A 15,916-nucleotide genomic window follows, 5' to 3' on the forward strand; every position below is an offset into this window, starting at 1 on the left:
AAAGAAAAACAGTGATAGTACGTGGAAGTGGGGGAAAATTGATAGCAAAAGAGTAAAGGAGAAAAGTAAATATATCTCTATATAAACGAAGAAAAGAATGTTTGCATAAAGACTTGTTTTCGTTTTTTTAGAAATAAGATGAAGCATTGGAAGATATTTATTTTTTCGTGTTTAGTAAAGGATACTTAATACTATATTAATATATTGAAATTCTCTTAAGAGATTATAGATATTTTCTTAAAGGAGGAATAGAAATTAAATGTTTTTTTGCGAATTATCAACAGTATGGACATGATAATTTTCTCCGAGACACTTAAATAATGATTTAAATTAGGGATGGCCAATTCCGGGATTTTTACTTTCCGGAATCCGGAAAATAAAATCGGAAAAATTCCAATTTTGGAAAAAATCCGGAATTCGGAAAAATTCCGATTTCGGAAATACATTCTGGAATCCGGAAAGTTCCGATGTTGGAAGATTCCGAAACTCGGTTAAATTCCGGATTGTTTTCTGAATTCCGGAAAGTGAAACTTCCGATTCCGGAAAATAAATTTTCCGGAATCCGGATTCCGGAACATTTTGGCCATCCCTATTTTAAACGATGCAACACACTAAGCTTGCATTGTCTCAAAAAATATATAACAAGTACATGTGCATCACTTAGAATTACATATGTCACTGTTAGGGGTATATGTGATTGTTACGAACATATGTATTACTGTTAGGAGTACCGGTACGTTTGTCACTGTTAGGATATATCAAACAAACAATCTGCTACTTAATATTGTGTATTTTTAGTATATTTAAAAAATATCCTACTTTAACCACTAACTACCGTCGTAATAGTCCTTCGCGGACTTGAACTCTGTCCAACGCCATCTGTTTACGATTGATGGAACTACGCCCAATCTAACGGCGAATACGTGGCCAGTACGTTGCGCCACTCTGCGTATAACAGATATATCGGGAGCTTTGTGAACCTGGAGCTTTATTTAATTCACGGGACTCCCCACTTTGCTTCATGACGCTGGGTGGACGAAGAAAATTGGGGTACCCTAGGCCGAGAATCGAACCCAGGACCACGTGGACACGAGTTCAATACTGTAACTACTAGAATGCGGAGTCCTTTAAAGAGAATATGGTGATCGTAAAAAAAAAAATGAATTCGAGATCGCGCTCTCACATTTGCTGTATGACCAAGAGCCCTGTTTTATGACCCATAGGAACCGAAAACATATTTTTCGACATTTGTCTGTTTGTTCGTCCTAATGTACACTCACATAGAGGCCATATCGTTCAACATATCTCAACCAAATTTTAAACTTTAGATTTTTATGTGATTCCCCAAAGGGATTTTTCGAATTTCCTATCTACTCCTAAAAATAAGGATAGTTTACTCAAGGATGAAAATAAAAATTGTTTTTTTCTCAAAAATGGCTCTATCGATTTTGTTTGTATTTCATAAATGAATTTTTCAAAAAGCCCACAAGTCATTTCTTGGGAAAAAATCCGCGAAGGGGTGGTTTATTCTTGGGGATAATTTTTTTTCTGGATGATTTTCTCAAAAATGACTCAGGCGATTTTGTTCCATTGACATATCTCAATGTTTTGTTTATATTTCGCAAATATATATTTCATGAATAACCTGACAATATTGAATGAATCATTTGTTCTGAGAAAATCTTACTCTGGAAAAAAATACTAAAATTAGTCAAAATTATTTTTAAAAAATGTACTGATATATCCAGTTACTGCGATATTCAGTTTTTAGTAGTGAAGTGTTATACTTGAGTCTTATCCAGTGTCTGGGAAGAAGATATGTAGTAGCAGTTTCTGATTACGTGCTCGTGGGTTTTCTCGGGGTTCTCCCGTTTCTTCCCACTTTCTTCATTCCACCATTTCACTCATCTCTCATCATCACCGTCTTCTTTAGCCTAACCGGCATAAGTGTGGGACGTAAAACTTAAAAAGATTTCATTTTTATTTCAGTTTCTGATTACTGCAGTGGAAGCGAGAAGCCTCTTGGATAAAGAGAGAGATGAAAGCTAGAGGTAAGTGTGATTGTATAATTTGTGATATTTGTCAATCTCTTTTGCTTCTCGAGTATTAAAATTTAAAAAAAAAGAAAAAAAAAACTAACTGTGCAGGACTGTCGACGACAAACTCCTCAACTTAATATATATATTAAGTGAAAGCAAGGTTTGACATTTTAATATTAATTTATATTCCAATAATTCATGGTTACATGATTGTTCTTTTACAAACAAATTATATTGTAAGCAGTGGCGTGGGCAAGATGGATCGGGGGTTGTTTAAACCCCTCTTCAGTAAGATATTTAGGAAAATTATATTACGGAAAGTATTAAGGATATTACAGGAAAATATTTACCGTATTACGATTTATATACAAAAATTACCCTTGTCCTATGATATGAAATTCTGCCTATGCGACTGATTGTTGGCCTTGTTTACTTTTTCAAATGCTAAGAATATGTGGCAATAATATGAATGTAGGCAAAGCTTTTTTTTTTTTTTCAAAAAAAAAAAAGTCTTTCATAATGTCATCTGCAGGAGGTAATTATAAAGAAAAGAACAGTTGCAAAATCCAGGATTGACTCTATGGTTGATGAATAATAAAAGAAAACAAGCGATCAGCAACACAATGAGCGCGTTCGTAGGCATTATGAAGCGTTCCATTGATAACGTTTTGTTTGCTGGGCAAACATGAACAGGATATCAGGAATCATAACGAGTGAATAGATTCTTCAAAATAGAGGAAATTACGAACAAATGCTAATTTGTTCATTATAGCTTTGAAAATGTTCAACATGTATTAATAAAACAAAATTGGCCAAAGCACTAATTACGTTAAGTTCACTTGTGTAACTATTTCGAGAATTTAAGATCACCTACTTAAAAAAACATTGTGGTAGCTTAGATTAACTGATTATGGATTAGCTTGTCAGCAACTGCTACATGTTTTTAGAATGTACAGAAAATAGACTAGCAAATTTCTGCCACACGCCAGTATGTAAGACATATCGAAAATTGTAACACTTGAAGATCAGCTTTTATTAGTTCACAGTAGCTTCTATTCCTGACATCAGTATATTCTGCTTTTATTAGTTCACAATACCTTCCGTTCCTGACATCAGTATTTTCTGCTTTTATTAGTTCACAGTAGCTTCCGTTTCTGACATCAGTATATTCTGCTTTTATTAGTTCACAGTAGCTTCTGTTCCTGATATCAGTATTTTCTGCTTTTATTAGTTCACAGTAGCTTCTGTTCCTGACATCAGTATATTCTGCTTTTATTAGTTCACAGTAGCTTCTGTTCCTGACATCAGTACATTCTGCTTTTATTAGTTCACATTAACTTCTGTTCCTGACATCAGCATATTCTGCTTTTATTAGTTCACAGTAGCTTCTGTTCCTAACATCAGCATACCAAGATCGATCAGAACTGCGATATGATTGAGACGGTGTTGACAAACGAAGACTAAGATGTTAAAACGAAATTATTCTTAAAAATAACGCTGTAGTGCCGGTTTGATAGGAGATAAGACTCTCTGAATACTAAATTACATCGGTGGGTTGTACTGTTAAACATTGGAGGAGAAATTAATTCCTTGAATTATTTTTTTGCACTAACTTATAAAAAATTCGAAATGTACAGGACTGTTATTTTTTATTTATTCAAAAAACGGAGGAAATTGTTGTATGGAAAAAATAAAATCGTATAATAACGAAAACGTTCCTGAAAAAATTAAAACTTACGGGGAAAACATAAGATCTTGTAACCCTAGAACACACACGCTCTTCTTTTCGTGGTTGCCATTTGCCCTGAGGACTGTATACACAACAACTAATATCTTTAGCGGCTTTTGCATAACGTATAAACAACCCTTCTTTCTTCGTTCCGATCAATTTTGCTTTTGTGTGTCATTCCGGTACAACATAAATACGCTTTAGTTTTGCACCATTCTTTTTGAATAGCCCTATATTACTAATAATGATTCTGATACTAGAAGTTAATTTCTGAATGATCAGATCGGAGTATTTTCTATATAAAGTATCGCGTCTTGGCCTATACAGTAAGGAAAATCTGTGCCTTATGCAGAAATTCTGTAAACCTTTAATATAAACTGATTTGCTACATCTCTGTGCCTTTACAACTCATGCTGTAAATTTGTTTCTCTTTCTAGAGCTACATTTTTTAAAAAGCAGGCTTTACTATTATATTTAAAAAAAAAAAAAAAAACAACTTAGATATGCAATGCTGAAAGCAAATCAAATGACGCCATCGACAGTAACACAAAAAGGTTCCAGACTTCTCAGGAAACTGTTGATGGTAACCCTGCCCTATACATTTTTTTTTTTTTTTTAATCCTTTGAATCGCATCAAACAACTTTATTTAAATGCAAACGAAATACCTTCTCTCGCTAATGGAAAATAAGTTTCAATAAGAAGCAACAGTTACCCGATGTGTGTGTGTGTGTGTGTGTGTGTGTGTAAAAGTCAAAGGAAAAGAAACATTAATCTACGCCTTAGAAGAAAATCACGAAAAATATAACCCAAAAAAATACTGAGGGAAAAAATTCAATTTAATTTCCTTTTTTTCCCTTTTTTTCTTCCTTATCTCATTTGCTACATTGCCACACACACTATTTTATCCTTTTCCTATCTTCTTTCTTTTTTCTTATTTTCTAAGAAAAAAGAAAAAAATAATATTAAAAAAGTCAATCTACCCTGACGTAATTTATATACGGAGGATTTTTTTTAGATGTAACGCAGGCAGGTTAAGAGTAGAAAATATAATTTCACAACCTTTCGATAATCTAATCAAATATTTATGGTCTCCTCCTTTTCTTTTTTCCTGTTACGATTGCATTTATTTTTCTATCGTGAACAGTGTACAAATAATATTCCTTTACTTTCTCAATAATAAAAAGCTCAAGAATTTGCTGATGTTTTCAGATCTCGATATATGTACTTTTTTATGTAAAAGCCTTATACAGGGTGGTACTATAATAAACTGACAAACTGGACGAAATGATAGTAGACATGAAATAAAGCAAATAATAGTTAATGAACACGAGTCGAAAAGACACTGTTTTCACGGAAGAGGCGTTGACAAACACTAATATACAATGGTGCTATTCAGCCGGTTCACACCGGTTCGCTAGAACCGGTTGTTAAAATATTTTGAGTTCGCAGAACCGTTTGTTATATTCACCCATAAATTCACACACACATACACCCGTAGCTGGAAGGGAGAGCTTGTTAAGTAAACATTTTTCACAGCCAAAAACAACTGGCCTATTTAGAGAACCTTGCTTTGCTCTGTACATACAAGATTAATGGCGGGGTGGGGAACGGTAAATTTTATTTTAAGTGTCTTTGTTTCTAGAAATTCTTATGGCTACTGGGTTAAACATATGATTCCTTAGAACAAGATATAAGAGTTTACTCCTTTATCTCAAATGATCTGGTATCAAGAATGAGAAATGGGATCATATGAGTAAAATGGTGAGCATTATTTATATTTGAAACACATATATACCATTATCAATAATTGTCGATCCATTGTTGGATAAAAGTCTTTCCAATACATTTTGACAACCACCATCTTGGACAATTCGTTTCTAATATGTTCGCAATAATACTAACTTCATCACACCACCTTGTATTGGATGCTGTGTAGGTTGCTACTTGCCAGCTGTAGTATCCAGTAAAAAAAAATTGTTGTTGGGTACCTTGTATGGTTTATTTCCTAACAGAATTATATCTATCTATCTACATATTCATCTACTATCTCATATATATATATATATATATATATATATATATATATATATATATATATATATATATACTGCCGGTCAAAAGTTTCCGGACAGGCGATTCAAGTTACATTTTTATATGAGTTAATCAATTTATATTCAACAGGGAAAGCCACAAATTCGAAATATTTTGTTTGTTTAAGTCTCTATAATGTCTCAGGAGGATAACACACGTTTTTCGTTTTTGTAACATATTTACATGTAGTAAAATAGAAAGATTATTGAATTATTGTAAAGTCGGCGATAAAAATAGCGTGATCAGGATCATGCAATACCTTTGCCTGATCGAAGTACGGTCAAACGTTAGCAGTTAATTCATTTTTATAGTTACCCCTGGATTATAATTCCTTTGTATACAGGCCTTATCAGACACAAATAATGTCAGAAGTTTACATCATTAGTGAACAATATTATAAGATAGAGTACAGTGACGTTTTAAACAATGTTTGTGTGGATTTTTTTGCCTCTTCTGAGGGTTGTTGCTGTTATTGTTAGAAATCACGGACAGAGGTAAGATATTAAGTGAAGAGGCACACGTTGGAATCATTGCGCGTCATAATGTGGGCTTTCCTATTCGTCAAATACCTTTCAAACTGAAATAGACTCCATCTACTTTTGGTGACTCCATCAAGTGTTTTCAGCGAAGACGAAAGAACGTGGCTAAAATCAAACTGGAAGATCTCGTATTACGTTACGTACGAAAGATCATATTATTGTATTGTTTAGCAAAAGAAATTTGAAACTAACTGCAGCGGAACTCCAATCAGAATTTAATCATAGTCAACCTACAAACATTTCAGTTATTATTGTGAATTGACATTTGAGAGTAGCTGCACTCTGGGTAATAGTTGATGTGCAGAAAGAGTTAATAGTTCAGTGGAAACAAGTAACAGAGGCTCTAATCGACCTCGAAAAACAAAAATTGGACAACAAAGCAGTAGAAACGTGTATTATGGACGGATGAGTCAAAATTTCAAGTGTTTGGACAACGACACCGAGTTTATGTTCGAAGATCTGTTACAAAAAAGATGCGTCCTAACTATGTAACCCCGATTATTAAACATGGAGTAGGTTCTGTGATACTTTCGAGGTGTTTCGCAAATTGTGGAGTTGGTTGTGTTCACAGAATACAAAAAGAAATCTGGACAAAACTGGTTATTATTCCATTTTAAGCAGTCATACTATTCCCTCAGGATTTGATTTGATTGGTCGCAGAATCACTTTTCTGCACGATACTGATCCGAAGGACTTTGTTCTAATTATTTTAAGAAGAAACAAAACCAAAGGAGATATTTGTATCATGGAATGCCCTCCCCAGTCTCGAGATCTTAACCCCATCGAACTTCTCTGAGAAGAGCTTGGCAGAAGTGGACGAAAAGACTGTCCAACATCTGCTGATGATGTTTTTGATATTCTGCAGAACGCCTGGAATAATAATTCGGATGAAAATCTTCAAAAAATGGGAAGCCGCATGCCCCGATTTTCCAAACGAGTGATAACGGCGACAGGCGGTTTCTTTGACGAGAAGAACATTTAAAGAATTTGCCAATTTTCGTTATTGGATAACGTTATTATATTATTCTGACGTTATAACTATCATTGTGTTTCTAAACTACAACGTATACTGTCCAAAATTGCATCGTATTACAAGCCTAACTTAATATTTCCGTGTTTTTTTTAATCTGTTTTTTTATCTGTTTATCTGAATATTTTCCTCTGATTACTCGAATATCCGAATACTTGTTTTCAATATTCGAACAATTATTCGAATAACTATTCGTTAATTGAATGTTTTCTTCTGCTGTTATTCAAATATTCTCTTTCAATATTCTAACAATTATTCGAAATTATTCATGAATCGAATAGTACTATATGTATTTTCCCGAAGCTACAGTATTAACAAGTACAATTGTCGATTGTTGTAACGTTATGCGGCAGACGTCAGATATGGAATCGGATTCTTGAGGGTCGGATTAGCGAGAATCTACTGGATATTCCTTCTAGAAGTGTTCTAGATCTATTATTATCCTCTGACATTATAGCCCACGAAGCTATAATAATAATAATAATAATAATAATAATAATAATAATAATAATAATAATAATAATAATAATAATAATAATAATAATAATAATAACAACAACAACTAGCATAATAAAAACTTAAAGAATGCATATAGAATCATATTGGTATAACAGGTGCCATCACATTCCATCAGTTTGCGTCTCCCCGTTATATCAATTGATTCTATATGTATTCTTTAAAAGTAGATACCTAGCTGAACGTCCTAAACAGTTTGTAACTCCCAAGAAATTCGCCTTTGATCTTGATGGTGCGAACATTTCTGATTACTGTGTCGCGTCAGTTTTCATTCGGTGTTCATGGTGCAAGTTAATGGTTTGTTTTGAACATTTCGTGAATGTCGATGATGCCCATTTTGTGAAGTGTAACACATATATCCCATTGAAGGCTGATCTCTGCACCTCCCGGACACGTATCTTCTGTCGCCCTCCTGATGCACATGGTGAGTCATTAGCAGCTAATATTTTTCCTGTCATCATTGTTTACACTACACTTTCAAATGAGTCTTACTAGAGATTGCACTTCCGACCTCGTACTTAAGGGGTTTCTTGTCAGAATTCAGCTTACTAACGTTGACAAAACCATTAACAGATTTGCAGTACCCCTCAAAACATATTCATTTGGCTGACGTGAGCCACATATACAGAACTGGTTTAATTAATTTAACAGAAATGTTCCGACTTTAATCACAGAATTTAGAATGAAATATCAAAAAGCTCCAATAGAGCAAGTGACACTCACCACAAAAGAAGACAATGCTATTGTATACCCCAAAATTCACCAAAAGCAGACTGAACACTTTCGCTAATATTTCGCCAACAGAAAAAAACTAATCGTCTATTTTATGTAATATGGGATGCAGACATAAAAGCTACCATTACTCCATCTAGCCATGATAAAGTTCACCATAAACTATGAATCAGATGAAACAAAGCACAGCAAATGAAGATCTTTAAGGATCACGTAGAAGACTGTAATACGGAAAAACGACAATGAAATGACTGGCTTGAGAAAACTGGAATCTTTTCTGAAACAGTAGGACATAAGATAGTAATCCAGGACTAGTGTTGTAAATAGAAAAGAAACGGTTCGTATTTTTTCAGAATTGTACGTTTTTTTTAGAAAAAAAAACATTGCCTCTCGTTTTTTTTCTAAATTTCGTTTTTTTTTTTTCAAATAGTCATTTGTAATGCATCTTACGTCTATTTAAGTATGAAATATTTTTATGTAGGTATAATCACCGTAAAATGCAACATAAATTTTAAATGCTAGATACTGATACGCTACAAATATTTTACAATTTACATGAATACCATACCTATTAACAATTCGGGTTTCAGCAGTTTTCATCAATATCAACTAAGAAATAAAAGTAGAAATGAAATTTTGTTTTTTCGTGAAAGCAGGCCTTTAATAAGTACGAAAATAATGTCACGAACAGTATAAAATTCCAATAGCTTGTCTAAAGGTAAAAACTAATACTAATTTGCCTAATAGTATTTTTCTAAATGTCATATATAAATAATTTGTCGATTAGATATATATGATATGCAGAGCCGGCTCTACCATATATGCAGTGGTGTATTTACGATTTTGTTTCGGGAGGGGCTTTGCTAACTTTCGGGGGGAAGGGGTTTGCCTAAAAATGTGAAAATTCTGCAAGATATTTCATATACTTTACTATAGTAAGTAAGATTTCGGGGGGGGGGGCTTAAGCCGGGAAGCCCTCCTAAATACGCCACTGTATATATGCAACACGTGCATTTGCGTGGAACGGCAAGCTTGGATGGTCCGGCAAAATCTGTCATAAGTATATTATTTAAATTATATATTTCTTGTTGGAAACATACTTCATGATGATGGTAGTTACATTTACTAAGCTGACCTTCTATTTGAATAATACATTCATAAATTATGTTTAGGTTGCATTAGTTTAAGACCACATGAACAATGCTAAAGCAAATGGTCGAATAAATCCGAGCACAAATTGCTTGATTGTTGTCAAATGCAAGAATTCAATTCCCGAATAGTAGTGAATATCTGTTCCATTTCGTATGTTATCACAGTTTTGATATGAAAGTAGTCTTGTTTTTGTCAGAAGCAAGTTCCTTATCATTGAGGATAGAAACAAGTTTTTTTTTAAAATGTTAGGAGATGTAGAAGAAAAATCAAGAAATAAAGATAAAAGATCTAGTTGCACTGGAATTGCAAACTGATACATTGAGATTGAAGCTCGATAGTGAATTCTATAAAAAGGATTACCATCTATCCTCTGCAGGTGTGTTTGCTTTATCTTTCACTATCATAATAGATTCACATTTAAAGAAAAAGAAACATACACAACGGAATTGCATTTTTAGTAAGTATTTAAGCCTTTCTGAGTGCGACTGCACTTACCCTCACCTTTGTTGTTCATGCTGGAGTAGCATACTTAAAATCATGACTTCTAAGATTTGTTCTTTCTGGAGAAAGGGGGAGGCGGCAAATTATGCCATTGCACGAGGCGACAAATTGACTAGGACCTGAATATAGGATGACTCAATTTGAAAAATGAAATGAAATCTTTGAGTTTTACGTCCCACGGTTATGCCGGTGAGGCTAAAGGAGACGGTGATGATGAGTAATGAATGAAATGGTGGAATGAAGAAAGTGGGAGGAAACGGGAGAACCCCGAGAAAACCCACGCACACGATGTTTGTCCACCACAAAGTTCACTTGGCGGGGGCTGGGATCGAACCCGAGACCCCAAGCACCAGAGGTGAACGCTCTACCACTGAGCCACCGCGGCCCCCGACTCAATTTGAAGTAATGCAGGGTGTTTCAAAATTAATATTAGGGTTTTGAAACTTTGTAGTATCTATTACAATTAACTTACAATTATAAACGAAACTCCCCTAAATTGAATGTGTTTTGTGCCATATGGCGGAAAGTTTATGGGCCTTTCTCGCCTATCGACTAGATGTGTGCCATGTGATGAATGAATCTCACATTGAACACTTGTAGTAAAGACTGTTTGAGGTGCTCTTTTACTTGATGCATTGCTCATAATTGTACGTAAAATGTAGTAAGTACTACGAAGACTTAAAACCCCAAAATTTATTTTGAAACACTCTACATTTCTCACCAACAGTGTTGGAACTAAGATGTAAAAAGGAGAGAAAATTTTCCCTATAAAGTTATTGTTTATAACGATATTATTATTAGTCGAGACTATAACTACAACAACAACACAAGTTAGTAGTCAAAAAAATGTAATCAAATGTGTACTCGGTGGCCCAGGTGACCAAAATGGCACACACAGGTGTGTCACTTGTTTAATCCGCTCCAGTGTGGACACTAATTAAGATATCGGGATATTGTTCTTGCAAAATGTGGTTGGACTATAGTTTATCATATTAATTTCTTTTTCTTCTGGTGTCGAATTTCCTTCTCAAATTTCACCCCAGTAAAAAATTCGAGAATTTTCTAATTTCGAATTTCCTTTACCTTTTTTTTCCCTTGTAGCTTCCTTCGTTGTAGAAAGATATCCTTAAGACTTTCCAGGTAGATACCTCGGATGGATACCTAACTATTGACATCAATTGGACGGGCCTGCGCGCAGTGTTACCAATTAGGGAAATTACAATTCTCCTATATTTGGGCAAAAAATTAGAAATTTTTGTTTATAAATCCGTACCTTTTCTTTCGAGTGCAAGTCAACTTACGCCAATCGAACATTTGTCCTTACTTAACAAACGAAAGTACAGATCGTTACAATGGGATAATTAGGGGACGCACGTAAAATTCGTATTTAGGTTCTAGCCCTTGATTTTTCTAGTTTTTCCTTACTTTTCTGTTTACCGTAATATCTTTTTGGTAATTAGAAGCTTTGTTCCTTAAATATCGCCATAATACTTGTAGGATATATTAGTGGTGTGCTAATGTTTAATTTAAGATAGTTTTCGTCTGTCTGGTTGCAGTGCTGCCAGCTACAAAATATTTTAATTCCAGATTTTAGGGGAAATTTTGAAAAAAATATATGTTTTGTCTCTATTATTTCCCTCTTGTTGGCTATATCGGAACAAACGTACCAGTATCCGGAAGTCTATTCTTTGCTCTACACAACGCACTATAGAAAGTTTCAATAGGATAATTAAGGGAAGTACAGTTGAGGTTTACAGTGGACCTTGTTCTCTAATTGGAAAGATAACTGTGATTTTTCTTAAGGTAGAATGAGATATTTTTATTGACATGCTTACTTTATTAGATATCATCACAAAACTTGTAGGATATATTAGAGGGATACCAAAGCTTATTTTAAGATAGTTTGTGTGTGTCTGATAGTAGTGTTGCCAGCTACAAAAAATTTTAATTCCAGATTTTAGGGGCAAATTTTGGGAAAAATTCCCTTTTTTATTTCTATTATTTCCTTCTTGTTGGCTACATTCAAACAAATGTACCAGTGTCTAACAGACTCATCCTTAGCCTACACAGCGCACCATAGAAAGTTTCACTAGAATAATTAGGGGAAGTACAGTTGAGGTTTATAATAAACCATGTTCTGGAAATGGTAAGAAAATGGTGAATTTCTGAGGTAGAATGAGATTTTTTTTTTAATTTCATGCTTACTTTCTTATATATCGCCATGATACTTGTAGGATATATTCTTGGAGTACTACGGTTTATTTTCAGATAGTTTTTGTCTGTCTGGTGGCAGCGTTTCCAGCCAAAACAATTAATTCCCGCTATTAGGTGAAAAATTCGGAAAATTTCCCTTTTCCCCTCTATTATTACCCTCTTACTGGTTACATTGAAACAAACGTACCACTACCTGAAAGCTTCCTCTTTGCCCTACAGAACGCACTATAAAAAGTTTCAATAGGATAATTAGAGAAGCTGTACCCCGGCATATTTGATTTTTGCCTCTTAGGCGTAAAAAGTGTCAAAATTTCATGTGTATGACAGAATTTTTTCTTCCCTCTATGAATGGAAGCCAGCGACTTCAGGATTTCACTGTACCTTGTCAACACACCAAAGATTTCTTTAGGTTACTTGAACCCATATAGCAGCAGTGGTGCTACATACAAAAAAAAATTGAAATTCGGTTAGGGATTTTTTGTAAATTTTCACCCCTACATTTCCCTCAATAATTTCCCACTCGTTGGTAATACTGCAATGCAACTTACACCAAAAAATAGCCACATCCATTTTCTTAAAAACAAGGCCTTAACCACATCAATCGAATGAATAGTTTTTGAGCAATAAGTCACTAACTGGAAATCTAGGAAAACGCCAAAAATGGCCTGGGACCGAAAGGAATAATCACACAATTTTGCTCGTATAGGTTCGAAGAAACAAACGATTTGTAAGTTACGAGGGCTTCGACTCAAGTTCTGTTGATTATTTCAATAATCTGCAACATAAATCAATAAATAATAGTTACCAGAAAAAAAACAGACTTTTGAAAAAAAAAACATGAAAAAGAACGATGTTTTTTATTGAAAAAAAACTTCACAGAAAAAAAAAAACCGTTTTTTTACAACACTATCCAGGACAGAGTGATACCAACGCGAAACTGATGGAAATACACATAAAGCAAGAAACAACGGATGAAAAATGCCGAAAATGTGGAGACGAATCACAAACAATTGAAAACATAACAGGTCCATATAGCATAATGGCTCCCACGCACTATTTGAAAAGACACAAAAATGCTACAAAAACCATTAACCAGTTTCTCGTACATATCATGGAATTAATTATCGATATCAAGCCATACTGCAAATATCAGCCACATTCAGTACTTTGAAATGATAAATACAAATTCTACTGGGATCGAGAAATCAGAACGAATGTAACAGTACTTACAAACAGATCCGAAATCACTATTATCAATAAAATTAACCAAAAAGTAACTCTCATAGCTGTAGCAGTGCTATTGACTCACAACATACGTACAACATTTAGTACCAAAATTAGCAAGTATAAAAACCTGGCAGACAAAATAAAAAATAGCCTATATGGAAATGTCAGAAAGTACAATACGACCAATCATTATTTCAGCTACAGCTATTGTCCCTGAAATTACTGTGATGCAACTGGAACAGATAAACACAAAACATCTAATAAATCTACAAAAATCAGTAATTCCAGACACCTGTCATATGGTCAGAAAGTTCTTTGGAGAAAAACACTTCCAATAATCTGCATTTGTCAGAGACGTAGCTATGATGAGATAGGTCCTCACAGTTCACACTGAGAAGCTTACATGATGCAAACCAATCATTGAGACAATATAAACAACTAGAGATGCCCTAATGCGGGGTTTTTGACAGTATCGAACTCGCATATATCGAATCGATCCGCCATATTGGGAGAGGATAAAGAGGTGTTTTTCACGAAAGGCTCCATTGTAATTTATGTCTGTTTTATTGTTGATTGTCTGTGCTCCTAGGAAAAATTGTACGACGAAAAAAATCAACGTTCTTTGGAATTTCATACTATGTCAAAACCAAGTTATTTTCTTTCTTGTTTTACCCTGTAACAGTCAATAATATAATGTAGTTGTGTACTTATAATAACATTGGGTGAATAGGCATATACATTTTATTTACACTGTCGAAAGGTTCGTAAAGGCAACTACCTAGAGAATATATGTTGGAAATTTTGCCAAAATTATGTAACGTACAAGTGTTCGGTGACACCTTGGTAAGGCAGCTGTTTGGTTGTGGAGGGAGTAGGCCCACTTTGCCTACGTTAAAATTTGCTAATGATGGCAATTACTGCATAAAATAATCCTCACTCACTGTTAAAAGGAACAATAGGCTTATCTCTCATACAAGTCGCACGTTATTTATCGGTATTCTGTACCAAAAAAAAAAAAAAAAAAAAGTATATTTGTAAATGAGTTCACGTTCACTTGAGCAGGCGGTTCTACTAAATTAAAAATTGATATTTTGTAAGTAGTATATAATTATTTTTATTTTGGCGTAATTTGTTAGTTAAAAATTACAAGCGCTACGATTTACCTTTAAAAATAATAATTTTCGATTTAGTGTCGTAAAGCATAGAGCGAATAACGTAAAGGGTTGTAGCAATGTTCAAAATCTACGGTAATTTTTAGGCCAAGTTCCAAGTTTGCCTTCCACAGATTTTCTTAACTTCCACTTCGCTTACATCTGCACCATTGGAGGATTAAGCTTAGTTAAATACTACAAGAGCAGAGCGTCGAAAAACATGACAAGTAATACATGGCAGAGGTGTAGATAACTAGCCCACCATATGTGTAGCATTAGTAAGTGCAGTATTTTCTAAAAGGTACAAGGCCCAAAATGTTACTAACTGGCAAATTTTGCCGGGTTACTGTGAAATTTACGAACTTCTCACATACAGCGAAGCTGACTGAAACTTGCGGAATACGCCATCTTGGGAGAGGATATTTGAAATCGACCGCTACAATCGAGAGCACACTGAAATCAATATTGCGACATAGGGAAGGGCATATCTAGTTCTTTATATTACCTCAATGAAATCAATTGATATAGTACTCTACGTATAGTAAAGACTTACCTGTAATTCTACAGACACTTGCTGCTTGGCTCCTTCGCACTCTTTCTCAAGATTCGTATAGTTTTCCATTACTTCTTTCACTTCTGTTTCACGATCATAGACTGCAGCCTACGAGAAGAAAATAGAAAATAAAATAAAATTACTAAATTACATACTTAATATGTAACAGTTACCGCACAAAACACTAATACTACCCAGTAGGTAGACGCTACGCAATGTTAAGTAGCTTTTTAAATATTAATAGATACAGTGAAACTGTCAAGTTAGCTTTCTGTTCAAAATCAGTCACATTCAATAAATACCTACGACTTTTTGTTTCCTTATTTCGTTCGTGTTTTGTTTAGCTTTAAATCAAATACGCTAACGTTCGTAGCCCATGGTTCTTTTCACTGTCTGACTTGCTATAACTGATTCAAACAATGGGAACAGCCATGACTTTCC

The 15,916-nt window shown here is 34.3% G+C and overlaps 1 protein-coding gene across 8 annotated transcripts in view; it reads right to left on the minus strand.

The window, feature by feature from the left end:
* Dys (Dystrophin) overlaps nucleotides 1-15,916 on the minus strand; it is a 1,830,839-nt gene that overhangs the window by 1,210,448 nt on the left and 604,475 nt on the right. For all 8 annotated transcript variants that reach the window (XM_081729421.1, XM_081729456.1, XM_081729463.1 and 5 more), the window contains one exon: nucleotides 15,476-15,583. In XM_081729421.1, the coding sequence (XP_081585547.1) occupies nucleotides 15,476-15,583 (108 nt within the window). The remainder of the gene's footprint in view (nucleotides 1-15,475; nucleotides 15,584-15,916) is intronic.

This window comes from Thermobia domestica, chromosome 1 (genome assembly GCF_964235325.1).
Source record: "Thermobia domestica chromosome 1, izTheDome1.hap1.1, whole genome shotgun sequence".
In the NCBI taxonomy this organism is placed as follows: Eukaryota; Metazoa; Arthropoda; class Insecta; order Zygentoma; family Lepismatidae; genus Thermobia; species Thermobia domestica.